Genomic DNA, 12,828 nt, shown 5'->3' with positions numbered 1-12,828 from the left:
AGACTTAGAAGCACTTGATTCTCAGTCCCCTCCCCCTCCCCCACCCCCACCTCCAGGAGTGACCTCAAGCCCCCTCTAGGGCCTCAGTCCTAAGCAAAGCCCATGCTGGTCACACCGTCCCCATAGGCCAAGCTTGGCAAGCCCGCCAAAGTCAAGAAAGGGAGAAGTCAGCTGGCGGTGGCCTGGGTTGGAGCAACCCCTGGAAAATGGGAAGCAGCACAGGGGGCAACGCAGTCTCTGGGGGGCCTCCTCTCCAGCCCTAGTTTCACATCCACCTGTCTCTTCTGACTTGTCGTTTGTTGGTGGCGGGACGGATTTCCCATCTCGTCTCTCCTCTGGTCCAGAAGAGCTGACTCGGGTTAGTCAGGCTCACGGGCCGTGTTTCATGAAGACGGGTGATGAAGGCAGAGGGCACTTGACCCAAAGCATTGGCCTGAGTCCCCGGTCGCCGCCACCTAGGGGCAGATCCGGCACTATGCCGGGGCCAGCTCAGACGGTCCTGAGGGATCCGACTGTGGGCATCTCCTCCCAACGCCACAGCCAGTGACTTCGTGTTGGTAACCACTGAAACCAGCAAACGCCCATCATCTGGGGTTTCTTCTTTCCAGAGAGCTCGTTGTTAAATATCTGCCATCGCACCACTAGCTGGATCCAACTGGTTCCATTTCTAGGACTCACAGCTCATTCTAGCTGGGGTGGGGTATTCAGTGGAGCATACTTTTGGAGCCTAAGAGTCTGGGGTTGGCTTGGGATGGAGGGACAGGATGTCTGGAGACCCAGACAAGCAGCCAGTGCACTGGCCAGGCTTCCTCGGACGCCTTTCTCTGAAAAGAAGATGGTGAGTAGGGAGGAGGGACATGAGCCCTCCTAAAGGTTGTGTCACAAGATAGAGTCTAGGTTTTTCTGTTTGTTGTTGTTGTTGTTGGAGGCTCTCCTTCAAAAGCCAGAGGCGGGGCACCTGGGTGGCTCAGTTGATTAAGCATCCGACTTCAGCTCAGGTCATGATCTCATGGTTCATGGGTTCAAGCCCCACATGGGCTCTGTGCTGACAGCTCAGAGCCTGGAGCCTGCTTCGGATTCTGTGTCTCCCTCTCTCTCTGCCCCTCCCCTGTTCACACTGTCTCTCTCTGTCTCTCAAAAATAAATAAATGTAAAAAAAAAATAAAAAAATAAAGCCAAAAGCCAGAGGTTTTGGGGGCACCTGGGTGGCTCAGTCGGTCAAGCATCTGATTCTTGACTTCGGCTCAGGTCATGATCTCACGTGTTCATGAGTTTGAGCCCCGCGTGGGGCTCTGCGCTGACAGCATGGACCCTGATTGGAATTTTCTCTCTCTCTCTCTCTCTGCCCCTCCCCTGCTCTCTCTCAAAATAAATAAATAAAATTTTTTATTAATAAAAAATTAATTAAAAATATCAAAATATATTATATATATTATTTATATTATATATATATTATATATAGTCAAAATATATTATTTTTTTAATTAATTTTTTTATTAATAAAAAATTTTATTTATTTACTTTGAGAGAGAGAGCAGGGGAGGGGCAGAGAGAGAGAGAGAGAGAGGAATTCCAAGAAGGGTCCATGCTGTCAGCGCAGAGCCCCACGCGGGGCTCAAACTCATGAACACATGCGATCATGACCTGAGCTGAAATGAAGAGTCAGACGCTTAACTGACGGAGTCACCCAGGTGCACCTAAATAAACTTTAAAAAATAAAATAAAGTCAGAGGCTTTCCTCAATTGCCTGGCGATCCTGGGCTGGAGGTCGGCCATTTGGCATCTGTACCTGATTGTCAGTGTTTGAGGAGCCAGCATGGGAAAGAGCTGGGGGGGGTCTCTTCCTTTGCAGACTTTCCCTTCACTCCCGGCTTCTAGAATGACCCTTCTCTCTCCTCGGGGCCCTCCAGTCCAAATGTCCAGAATAACCTCCAGCCAAGGGCAGGAGATAGGTGTGGTAGGGCATCTGGGGAGTGCGTGGCTCCTTACACAGGCTTTCCACCCGTCCTATTTCTGCCCCCTGTCCTGCACCCCACTCTGTAGGGCACCTTCTGCCCCATGTCTGAGCCTCCACAGTTCTGTGGCAGGCATAGGCATCACGTCTGTACCACCCTCCACACCCTCCTCTTTCAGAGTGTTTGGGTTTCCACTTCCTGCGCTGAGACAGTTACAGTCGTCCATCTGCCCTCTGTTGTCCAAAATTTTATTAGAACCTCTCACCTATTTCCTTCTTTGTCTCTGTGGACTGGTGGGCTTAAAAAATGTTATTGTGGGGCGCCTGGGTAGCTCAGTTGGTTAAGTGTCTTGACTTCGGCTCAGGTCATGATCTCACGGTTTGTGAGTTCGAGCCCCGCGGCAGGCTCTGTGCTGATGGCTCAGAGGCCGGAGGCTGCTTCGGATTCTGTGTCTCCCTCTCTCTCTGCCCCTCCCCTACTCACACTCTGTTTTTCACTCTCAAAAATAAATAAACACTAAAAAATAAATATAAAAATAAATGTTATTGCCATTTTAGCTGGATTTTGAAAAGCAGAGATAAATTTTTCAGTGTATGTGTAACTAAAAGTTCCATGTCCAGTCAATCATCCAACAGACCCTTGCTGAACATCTGAAGACTGGGTCCTTAGGCTGCAACCATCTCTGCCCTCCCAGACCTGAGAACCTTGCGGGGAGGGATGGAGGTGGGGGTGGGGGCCCGGCATTTTCACTCCCCCAACTGACACCTTCTCCTCTCCCTTGGAGAATGGTCTCCCCCTTGAGGTTCACCTTGGTAGAGCAGTCTTGATGGAAGCTTCCAGGAACCTTTAAAGAAGCTGGCCCAAGTCCCGCATCGGTGTGGGTGGGATAGTCCCAGGAGGCAAAGACCTGGCACTCAGAGCTCCGTTCTGTTTCTGCGGAGGTGGAGAGTGGGGGTCGGGCAGCTCTGGAGGGGAACCAGTCGGGCCTGGGATTGCTGCCCCTCGCATCTCTTCCCAGCCTAGCTTCCACCTCTGCACACCTGCCCCACACGCTCCCTCTCCTCGGTACCGTTCAGCCAGGTAGATCCTCTCATGCTGGTATATGGCGATCTATCCCAGGAGGGATTCCTACAGACAGAGCAGCCTGGGAAAGCCACACGGCCTCTCTCTGACGTGTCCCACCACACGAGCTATCCACCCGCTTCCTCCATACCTTTCTTGGTGTGGATCCCAACCCTCTCTGACTTGGCCATCCATGTCTGGGAGAAGAATGGAGAGCAGGACTGAGAGAGGCCATGGAAGAGGGAGAAGCTGGGCTCTGGGATTGGGAGGCTGGGGGGTTCCATTCCCATCCTGGGTCTGGGCCACCTCCAAAGGGATTGAGCTCACCGTCGCTGGAATTTTCCAGGCAGAAGGGCCACAGGGAAGATGCTGGAGTAGGGGCTTGAGGGGCCCTCCAGCTGGACCCTCGAGATTTAAAGGCTTAAGCCAAAAGCCTGGTGATGAGGTAGAAAACTCTGGTACCACCACTTTGAATTTCTGTGGACCTCACAATGACTTTTCTGTCCCCACTTCCTCTCGTGTCACGTGGAAATAATACCACCCCACAGGGCTATTGTAAGCCGATTCCACAAGCTTAGCGTGCTGCCTTGAACACAGTAGACATTGGATGACAGCTCCACCCTACTCTAGCCTTACTGAATTCTTCCTTCGGTCATGCATGCACGCATTCACTCACTCAGTGTTTTATTTTTTAATTTTTTGAATGTTTTTATTTTTGAGAGAGAGCGAGAGAGTGCACAAGTTGGGGAGGGGCAGAAAGAGAGGGAGACACAGAATCCGAAGCAGGCTGCGGGTTCCGAGCTGTCAGCACAGAGCCTGATGTGGGGCTCGAACCCACGAACCGTGAGATCATGACCCGAGCCGAAGTCAGACGCTTAACGACTGAGCCCCCCAGGCACCCCTAAACGTGTAGAGTTTGAAGCTACGGACTCTGTGGTAGTGTTTAAGCAGCCTAGAAAGCTATTATAACACATCAGCAAACCATCGGTGCGCCGAGGCAAGAAAAATGAATTCTGCTGAGATTTGGAAAGGTTCTCGGAGGAGGGTGTGTCTGTGGGAAGAGTGGGGAGGATATAAACCGGGAGCGTTGGAAAGATAAGCTGCCACCTCACCCTCGACTCCTTCAGTCCAAACCCCAAAGCCGAGAGGACTCCGAAGACAAGGACGTGAGCCTGGGCCCCAAGTTCACCGGAGGAGCTTCTCTGGCCCCGTATCCAAGCCATGTGCCGGGCGGCCCCCAGCGGCCACTTGCCCAGTGCGCCCTGCATTCACCTCTTTAGGTAGAGGACAAGCAAAGCAGTCTTGTTTGGTTTCTTGTTCAAAAACAGCTGACCTCTGTTTTTTGTGAGCAGTATGTGTTCATTGTGAATCATTTAAAAAATACAGATAAGTTTTAAAAAGCAAAGATTAGGGGCGCCTGGGTGGCCCAGTCAGTTAAGCATCAGACTTTGGCTCGGGTCATGATCTCACGGTTCGTGAGTTCGAGCCCCGCCTCGGGCTCTATGCTGACAGCTCGGAGCCTGCTTCCGATTCTGTGTCTCCTCCTCTCTCTGCTCCTCCCATGCTCATGCTGTCTTCCTCTCTCTCAAAAATAAATAAACATTAAAAAAAAGCAAAGATTATACTATCGCTGGTGATGTCATGACCCAGAAAGAGCCCTGTTCACATTTTGGTTGTTTCCTTTTAGTTACACGTATCATGTACACAGCAGTGTCGTGTGACAGGGACAACCTTTGTCACAGACAGGCCCCTAGGCTTGGTCTAGGAACTTTCCAGGATAAGCTGTAGCAGTTCACCATGCACCTGTGTGGTGGTGCCCTCACACACACACACACACACACACACACACACACACCCCCCAGGCCATAAGGCACACGCTCAATGTCCCCTATCCCCATGCCCGTGGGAGCTGATGGTGTCAGGTGTGGAGTCAGATGGAAGGTTGAATTCAAGCCTCCTGGGATGAGAGAGATACAGTCTCTGGGAATGTAAGAATGTGGTCAGAAGAGGACCAGTGAGTGTGTGTGTATGCATGGCTACATGAACTTGTACACTTTAATGGAGAAGGGGGTTCCCTCTAGCTACTCAGGACTCGTCTTGGAAGCCCACAAACTCTGCATGATTCAGGCATGCTTATACATTAACTACCCACGGTGTGACTGGAAGCCCTCAGTTGTGATGGTCAAGTGCAGTGCACAGTATGTATAACCGTACACAGCAGTCCTGTCAAAAGCCCACAGTTGGTCCAGCTCTGGAAGAGGCACCAGCTCTATCTCAGACGTACCTCAATTCCATGTCGGAGGGCAGGAACCAAAAACATTGAGAGCCCACTGAAAACAGGAGAAGAAGGGAATGGAGGTCACAGGATCAGAACAGCCACCTATTCGGCCCTGGTAAGAAGGGATAACGAGATTACAAAACGGGTAAGAAAATCCTCTCACCTATCAGCTCAAGGCTGTAATCCTGGGCCTCTGCTTCCCTAAGCTTTGTTCTATTTTCACTCCTTTCCTAGGAGCAGTCCCCATTGGCCGCAAGGGTTTAGTGGGGACTTAACACCACTTCTCTGGCTCCTCCTGCACTTGGCCGTGGGGTTGCACAGCCCCCCATTACCTTTGTCTCTCTGCTCACCTCCTCCTGTGCTGTCTGATTCGTCAGATCTTCTTTGCTCAGCTCTGGACCACTCCGGGCTGTGAGCGAGGAGGGCCCGCTGTTAGAAAGCCGAGCCTCCCTTGTGCAGGGGCAGCGGGGAGCAGGATCCATCCACCTTGGGCGCCGGACACAGGTGGGGCCTGGGAGATGGGCAACGTGATGGATGGTAAGTCGGTGGAGGAGCTGAGCAGCACCGAGTGCCACCAGTGGTACAAGAAGTTCATGACCGAGTGCCCCTCCGGCCAGCTCACCCTCTACGAGTTCCGCCAGTTCTTCGGCCTCAAGAACCTGAGCCCGTCCACCAGCCAGTATGTGGAGCAGATGTTTGAGACCTTTGACTTCAACAAAGTGAGCAGGGAGGCCTGGGGTGGGGTGGGTGGGCGCTGGAGGGCCGCCCCGGGAGGCCTGGCCAGTGCGGGGCTGCGAGGGGCAGGTGCCAGAACAGTGGCGTCTCCCGGAGGAGGGGGCGCGCTTCTCTGTGTATCTGGGGCTGTGTTGGGGAGTCCGTGGATCTAATGTTCACTGAGCACCTACTGTGATCAGGCACTGGGGGTTCAGAAACGAACCAGAGCCTGTCCGTGCCCTCACTTTTCCAGGGGAAGACAGAGGGGTCCACGGATTAGTGTACCCAGAGGCCCAGTCTAATGGCTTCCTCTTGGTTTACTCCAAACCGAGTGGAAACACTTACAAGACAGCTGTTGGGCACTTACTGAGTGCTGGGTGCTATACCCGGCGCTTTTGCCCAGGCCCTTGGATGCTCGCGGGGTGCAGGAGGAGGAGGAGGGGAGAGGAGAGAGCAGGGTGATAAGTCTGTAGCCCTGGCCAGCCTGGCACAGGCAGGCCCGTGTTACATGGGTCACTCCCGGTGCTCTGGGGACAGACAAGGCTGCCTGGTAGCTGGGACGTCCAGACTGCTCCCAACTCCAAAATGCCCAATGACCTCAGCTCACCTTCTCTCAAGTCGGTCCGAAGGTCTGCACGGTGGTCGAACTGTCATCTCCCCGAGTAATCACCGGGACTCCTGATCAGCTAGACGGGGGGTGCTGGGTACAGTGAGTTAGGGCCCTTAGCTCTCATCAGCTGGGTGGCCTCGTGCCCAAGATCTACCCCCCACGCTCTGCTCCTTGCCCTGCATTTGCCACGGAGGTTGAGAGCATGGGTTAAGGTAGTTGTTGGTGCCAAGAGCAAATCCTCCGTTTGTTTGGAGCAACTGAGTCAAGATGCAGCGGGAGGGGAACCCAAGGCTACAAACCCATCTCCCCACCCTGGCTGGGCCCCACCCCCCCGGCGCTCACCTGGAAGCATGAGGAGGTGATGTCACCCTGCCATGTGCCCACTGCAAGCCGGGGGAGGCTGCCCAGAGCTTTCCCGGCCCCCCTTACTGCCCGGAGGGTCCAAACATCACTGCGGACGGGGCTTCTAAGGACAGCTGGGGCTCAGAGGCTATTTAAAACTCACTAATATTTAGGGTTAAGGGGACAAAGCAGATTATGGGCTCTGAGTCCCAACCTCAAGGTGCCCACTGGCTTTCCTGAAGGGGGCGCGGGGGAGCGGAGCACTGGAGCTTGTGGCATGGAGACCAGAAGGGATGGCATCAGCATGCTGGACCCCCCCCCCCAAATGCTCCAGGAGAAGGAATAATTCCTGAACAGGAGGGAGAAGGGTCAGTAGTTGAGCCTCAACACCTGACACCTAAACACACCGAGGTATCTCAGCTTCTCACCTGTAAGGAAACCCTTTGGGTCAAGACACATCTCCAAAGGGACGCCCGAAAATCACATATATGACACCAGGGAGGGACAACCCATCAACCTTGGATTTTGCAAGCACCACCTCCACTGTCCCCAACCTGACTTCCTTGATTGCGCCGGGCACACCTTCGCCTCGGGGCCTTTGTGATGCCCAGGACCCTTGTCCTCCAGAATTCTGCTTGGCTCACACCTTTCCCTGCTACAAGTCTCTGCTCACATGTCTCCTTGCCACTGACGCTTGCCCTGATTTCCTGATTGAAACCCTATTTCACCGGGACTAGCCCCTACCCCTGCATTTCCTGTCCCACCTTCCCTCCCCCGCCCCCCAGAGCGTACCTCATCTTCTGACAACTGATACTGAACAACACGTGGCCACTATGTTTGTTGTGTCTCCCCTCCTGGAGTGTGAGCTCCATGAGGGCGGGGATTTTTGTCTGGCTGACTCATTTCCGTATCTCCAGCATCTAGAGCAGTGCCTGGACCATCGTAGGGGCTGAACAAATATTTGTTATACGAGTGAATGGATCGATGAGCAATCATGAGTTCTATGGGCTAATTACGTATTTTACAATACACATTCATTTAAATACATAATTATTAAAATGAAGAGTATCTCTGTAACATCTAAAGGGCTTTGCACACACCCACGGTGTAAACCACACTTTGGGCAATACCGCCTCCTACCCATTGTCATGAGCACAGAGCGGACTGGCTACAAGATGGGACACCAGAGTGTGTGCTAAGTTAAACAGGGGTGTACAAACGATGGCCCGTGGTCCTATTTTTATAAGTGAGGTTTTATTAGAACGCACCACACCCACTTATTTACATACTGCCCAAGCTGAACTATTTGCTATCTGGTCCTTTATAGAAAAAGTTTGCCAGCCCCTGAGTAGACGGCAGTTATGGCCCAGCGTTCTGCTCCAGGGCCAGGGGGAGGCTGGGGGGTGCAGCAGTGTGAGTGGGGAGTGTGATCCTGGGGATAAACAGGTACTTGGCTTACTTCAAAGTTTTGCCTGGGCTTGGCCGCTCCTGGCACTCAGGCAGGTGCACACAAATTGATGTAAATCTTCACTCCTGTGTCTGAGCGCCGGGTAGGATTTAGGAGGCCCGGTTTCTAGGCAAAGTCTGGCCATTCCTCGGTTGTTGGTCTAACCCCTCCTCTCAACTTTAGCTTTCGTCTGGAGACGGGGACAAAAATCCCACCTCTCGGGATGGTGGTGAGATTAAATGAGTAAAGCAAATGAAAATACTCAGCACGAAAGGCACTAGAAAGAAGTTAGTATGACTGTAGTATCATTACTGAATCTCACCCCAAACACAGTCTTGAAAAGTGTGCATTCAGCTTCGGGGGGAGGAACCGAGACTCAGAGAGGACCTGTGCTTGTTCAAGGCTACACCTCTCCTAAGATGTCCATTATCTTTCTAGCACAAGAGCCCCTACTTTTCTTTCTCTTTCCCAATGTTTATTTTATTTTTTAAATTTAATTAATCAATTAATCGATTAATTTATTTTTTTAATTTACATCCAAGTTAGTTAGCATATAGCGCAATAATGATTTCAACAGTAGGTTCCAGTGATTCATCCCCTGCGTATAACACCCCACAAGTGTGTTCCTTAATGCCCTTTACCCATGTAGCCTATCCCCCCACCCACAACCCCTCCAGCACCCCTGTTTGTCCTCTGTATTTAAGAGTCTCTTCTGTTTTATCTCCCTCCCTGTTTTTATATTCTTTTTGTTTCCCTTCCCTAATGTTCAACTGTTTTGTCTCTTAAATTCCACATATGAGTGAAGTCATATGATATTTATCTTTCTCTAATTTCGCTTAGCGTCATACCCTCCAGGTCCATCCACGTAGTTGTAAATGGTAAGATTTCATTCTTTTTGATTGCCGAGTAATATTCCATTGTATATATATACCACATCTTCTTTATCTGTTCATCTGTCGATGGACACTTGGGCTCTTTCCATACCTTGGCTATTACTATAGCGCTTCTATAAACATCGGGGTGCATGTGCCCCTTCAAATCAGCACCCCCATATCCCTTGGGTAAATACCTAGAGGTGCAATTGCTGGGTTGTAGGGTAGTTCTATTTTTAACTTTTTGAGGAACCTCCATACTGTTTTCTCATCCTTTTCCATTGCCTATTTTTAGCCATTCAAAAAAATTGTGGAAGTAATTTTGTACAGCTCATTGTGAGCATTTCCCACAATCCAGAGAGATAAAAAATGAAAAGCGGAAGTATCCTCACCCCGTGTCCTCTTCCCCAGGGGAAACCTCCTTGGCTGTTTGCTTGCTTCTCTGAGCATTGTGGCATGGGGGGGGTTGCTTGCTCTGTTCTGAGGACACCCCTGGGGGGGTGGGGTGGGCAAAAATGGGATGAGCCAAGGCGTATGTGAAAGCCTAGCAACCCAGAGAAGCACCAGGCAAATGTTCACGGTGATCACGACACCCACCGTGGGGCTCCACAGTGAGCTCCGGCTCATCAAGGCCTCACCTGAGGCCCAGGCCTGACACTGGGCCAGGAGATCTCAGAGGCCGTCCTGCCCAGCCTCTGCCACATCTTTAATAACAGCGCTCCAGCCTCTACTTGCTCGCTTTCAGTGACAGGGAGCTCATTACTGCACGAGGCTGGTCCTGTCCACCATGGGCAAATCTGCCTGTTAGAGTTCTTCCCGCTGACCCCAAATGTGCCTCTGGGTAACTTCCTGGTTCCAGAGTCAGGGCTGTGAATAAATGGAGGAACAGAGGCTGGATTCCAAGTTCACACACTCCGAGTCCTATGCTCAGCCTTTCTGCAAAACACAGGCTTCCCTCTCCCAGCCTCACTGGGCTTGCCGGTGAGATGGGCAGAGGCAGGCCTACGTTCTATGCTTCCCTGACCCCACTGGTGTGGCCTGTGAAATCCGGGGGGGACCCTGGAGAAATAGCCTGCAGGCATGTCTTGTGCCCCCCTCTCCCACGGTCAACCCCTCTGACACTCAAGAGGACATCACCTTTCCCGGGCAAGCCTCCCGAGCCTCTCCTCTGGCCCTTGCCCAAGCAGAGTTGTGTGTTCTTGTTCCATAATGTCCTATCCAGATGTGTTGCCATTACATCGTGATGGCATCGTGACCTCTTTGTAAAAAGAACCACAGTAAGGGTAGTGACAGGAATAGCAAACATTTACCGAGCGCTTACTATATGCCAGGCAGTGTTGCCTGCTTTAGTTACATAAACTCGTTTCATCCCTCCACGGTCCCACAGAGGCAGGTACTATTATAATATTACAGATGAGGAACTTACAGAGACAGCGGGTCCTCGGTCCCAGATTCCACAGCTTTGAGATGGGTGAAGCCAGGATTCAAACCGGAGCCCCCAACACTGCGCTCCCATCGGGAGCCGGTTCATGTCTTACTGGGTTCTGAAGCCTCTATCACAGCGCGTAGTAGGTGCTCAGTAAAGTTCAAAGAATGAAGGGAAGACTGAGAACGGTGCTCCTTGCCTCCGCATCTACCTCCTGCCCTCTCCCCAGCTCTGAAAAACTCAGCCGAACCATGCCCCCTTTCCCTGGGGGTTCGCTTTCTCTTCCCCCGCCTACACACACCTTCCTGCTGCTGGAAGGGGCTCAGGCTTGAGAATCACATGGGAGCAGCCAGTGACCGCCGGCACCGAAATGCCAGTGAAGAGGCGGCAGCACCGTGGACACCCCCTGGGGGCTGGTTTACGGGAGCTGGCGGGGCAGCCTCTGGGGCAGGCGGGGAGGGCTGCGCAGGGGTCGGGGACAGACGGGGCAGGTCCCGGCAGGAAGGGCGCGGGGGGCGGGCGGCTCGGCCTCTCCTCGGGCCTCCGGGGAACGGGCTCAAGGCGGCCGCCCCTCTCGCCCAGGACGGCTACATCGACTTCATGGAGTACGTGGCGGCGCTCAGCCTGGTCCTCAAGGGGAAGGTGGAACAGAAGCTGCGCTGGTACTTCAAGCTCTACGACGTCGATGGCAACGGATGCATCGACAGGGACGAGCTGCTCACCATCATCCGGGTAACTCCAGGTGCAGAGGGCCGGGCCCGGGGCGGGGGCGGGGGCGAGGGCGGGGCCGCGCCCTGGGCGGCCCGCCCCCGGAGCTGACAGCCGGAGGGACGCCGAGTTGGGACTTCAGCAGGCGGAACCGCAATCTCACAACGGGACAGGCTTGGGACTGAGGGTCGGGGGGTGGGGTGGGGAGCAGCTGTGGCCCTGACCAGCTGCCTGACCCGGGGCACGTGCCATCCACTCTCTGGGCCTCTGTTTCCTCCATCTGTACCAAGAGGCAAACTCCTAAATCCCCTCGTTGCCTCTAGTGCCCACTCTGCTGCTCGGGTACCGCGGAGACAGAACTAGGACGGGCCCCCTCACTTCTTTTTCTCCCCAGGCCATCCGAGCCATTAACCCCTGCAGCGACACGACCATGAGTGCAGAAGAGTTCACCAATACAGTGTTCTCCAAGATTGATGTCAATGGGGATGGTGAGGAGGCCCGGACGGGGGCGGCCAGGGCAGAGGGGCGGGAGGGCAGAGGGAGGCCACATCCTCCAGCCGCCCCTGCCCCAGCCACAAGGGTTGGCTTTTAGGGCCCCCTGGACCGGACTGTGGTCTCTGGCTGCTTTGCCTGCTCCCCTCGCAGCCACTTCCCCTAGCATTTGGCTCTGTCCCCCTCGCAAGACTCCAGCTCTGGGCCCCGGTACAACGCTGCCAGGGAGACGTGAGCACCTCCTCCCCGTGACTCCCTTTCTCTCTGCCCCAGGGGAACTCTCCCTGGAGGAGTTCATCGAGGGCGTCCAGAAGGACCAGATGCTCCTGGACACGCTGACACGGAGCCTGGACCTCACCCGCATCGTGCGCAGGCTCCAGAACGGCGAGCACGAAGAGGAGGGGGAAGGGGCCGGCGGCGGGGAGACTGAGGCGGCAGGCTGAGCCCACCGCCCGGCTGCTGGGGAGGGGATGCGTGTTGGTGCCTGGGGTCATCATTGTTGTCATACTAGATACAGGCTCCTGAACTCAAAGCTCAGGTCGCCCCTCTGGGGTGCACGGTGGCGGCAGATGGGCCGGGGTGGGAGTCGGGAAGGATGGTTCCTGAACCCTGAGCAGGACTCAGCTGGTGGTGACTGCCCCCTGCTGGGCGGCCCTGGGGCCGTCCCTAGGCCCAGCTTTTCCCACCGAGTTTCTCTCTCGAGTCCCCCTCTTCTAGAGCGGGGAGCTCTGACGCAGAGCTGGGCTTTCACGGACTCTGATGGAATCCTACAGACCCGGTGGCCACAGCCTCCACATGGGTGCCGCGATCACACACCGAACCCGCACCCCGGAACCCCGGAGCCTACTTGTGTGGTGCGTTGATTGTTCCTCCCTTCCACAAGCATTTATTGAACACCTCCTTGGTATGAATGCTAGATATT

At 53.9% G+C, this 12,828-nt stretch overlaps 1 protein-coding gene across 1 annotated transcript; it reads left to right on the top strand.

Moving 5' to 3' along the window:
* The first annotated feature begins 5,813 nt into the window (after window positions 1–5,813).
* GUCA1A (guanylate cyclase activator 1A) lies at window positions 5,814–12,349 on the top strand. Its single transcript, XM_047101318.1, has 4 exons — window positions 5,814–6,014; window positions 11,289–11,438; window positions 11,809–11,902; window positions 12,180–12,349. Exons 1-4 carry the CDS (start codon window positions 5,814–5,816, stop codon window positions 12,347–12,349), a joined length of 615 nt encoding a protein of 204 aa, XP_046957274.1.
* The last annotated feature ends 479 nt before the right edge of the window (window positions 12,350–12,828 follow it).

This window comes from Lynx rufus, unplaced genomic scaffold, assembly GCF_022079265.1.
Source record: "Lynx rufus isolate CCGP_SWC_20201006 ecotype Redwood Valley unplaced genomic scaffold, mLynRuf1.p SCAF_6, whole genome shotgun sequence".
Lineage (NCBI taxonomy): Eukaryota > Metazoa > Chordata > Mammalia > Carnivora > Felidae > Lynx > Lynx rufus.
The sequence above is the reverse complement of the archived record's forward strand: the minus strand, read 5'-3'. Positions and strand labels throughout refer to the sequence as shown.

Bases quoted from the DNA above. Each gene is read 5' to 3' on its own strand.
- GUCA1A (XM_047101318.1), top strand. From the start codon at position 5,814: ATGGGCAACGTGATGGATGGTAAGTCGGTGGAGGAGCTGAGCAGCACC. The intron at 6,015-11,288 runs GTGAGCAGGGAG...CCTCTCGCCCAG, and splicing joins AGACCTTTGACTTCAACAAA to GACGGCTACATCGACTTCAT. The intron at 11,439-11,808 runs GTAACTCCAGGT...TTTTCTCCCCAG, and splicing joins AGCTGCTCACCATCATCCGG to GCCATCCGAGCCATTAACCC.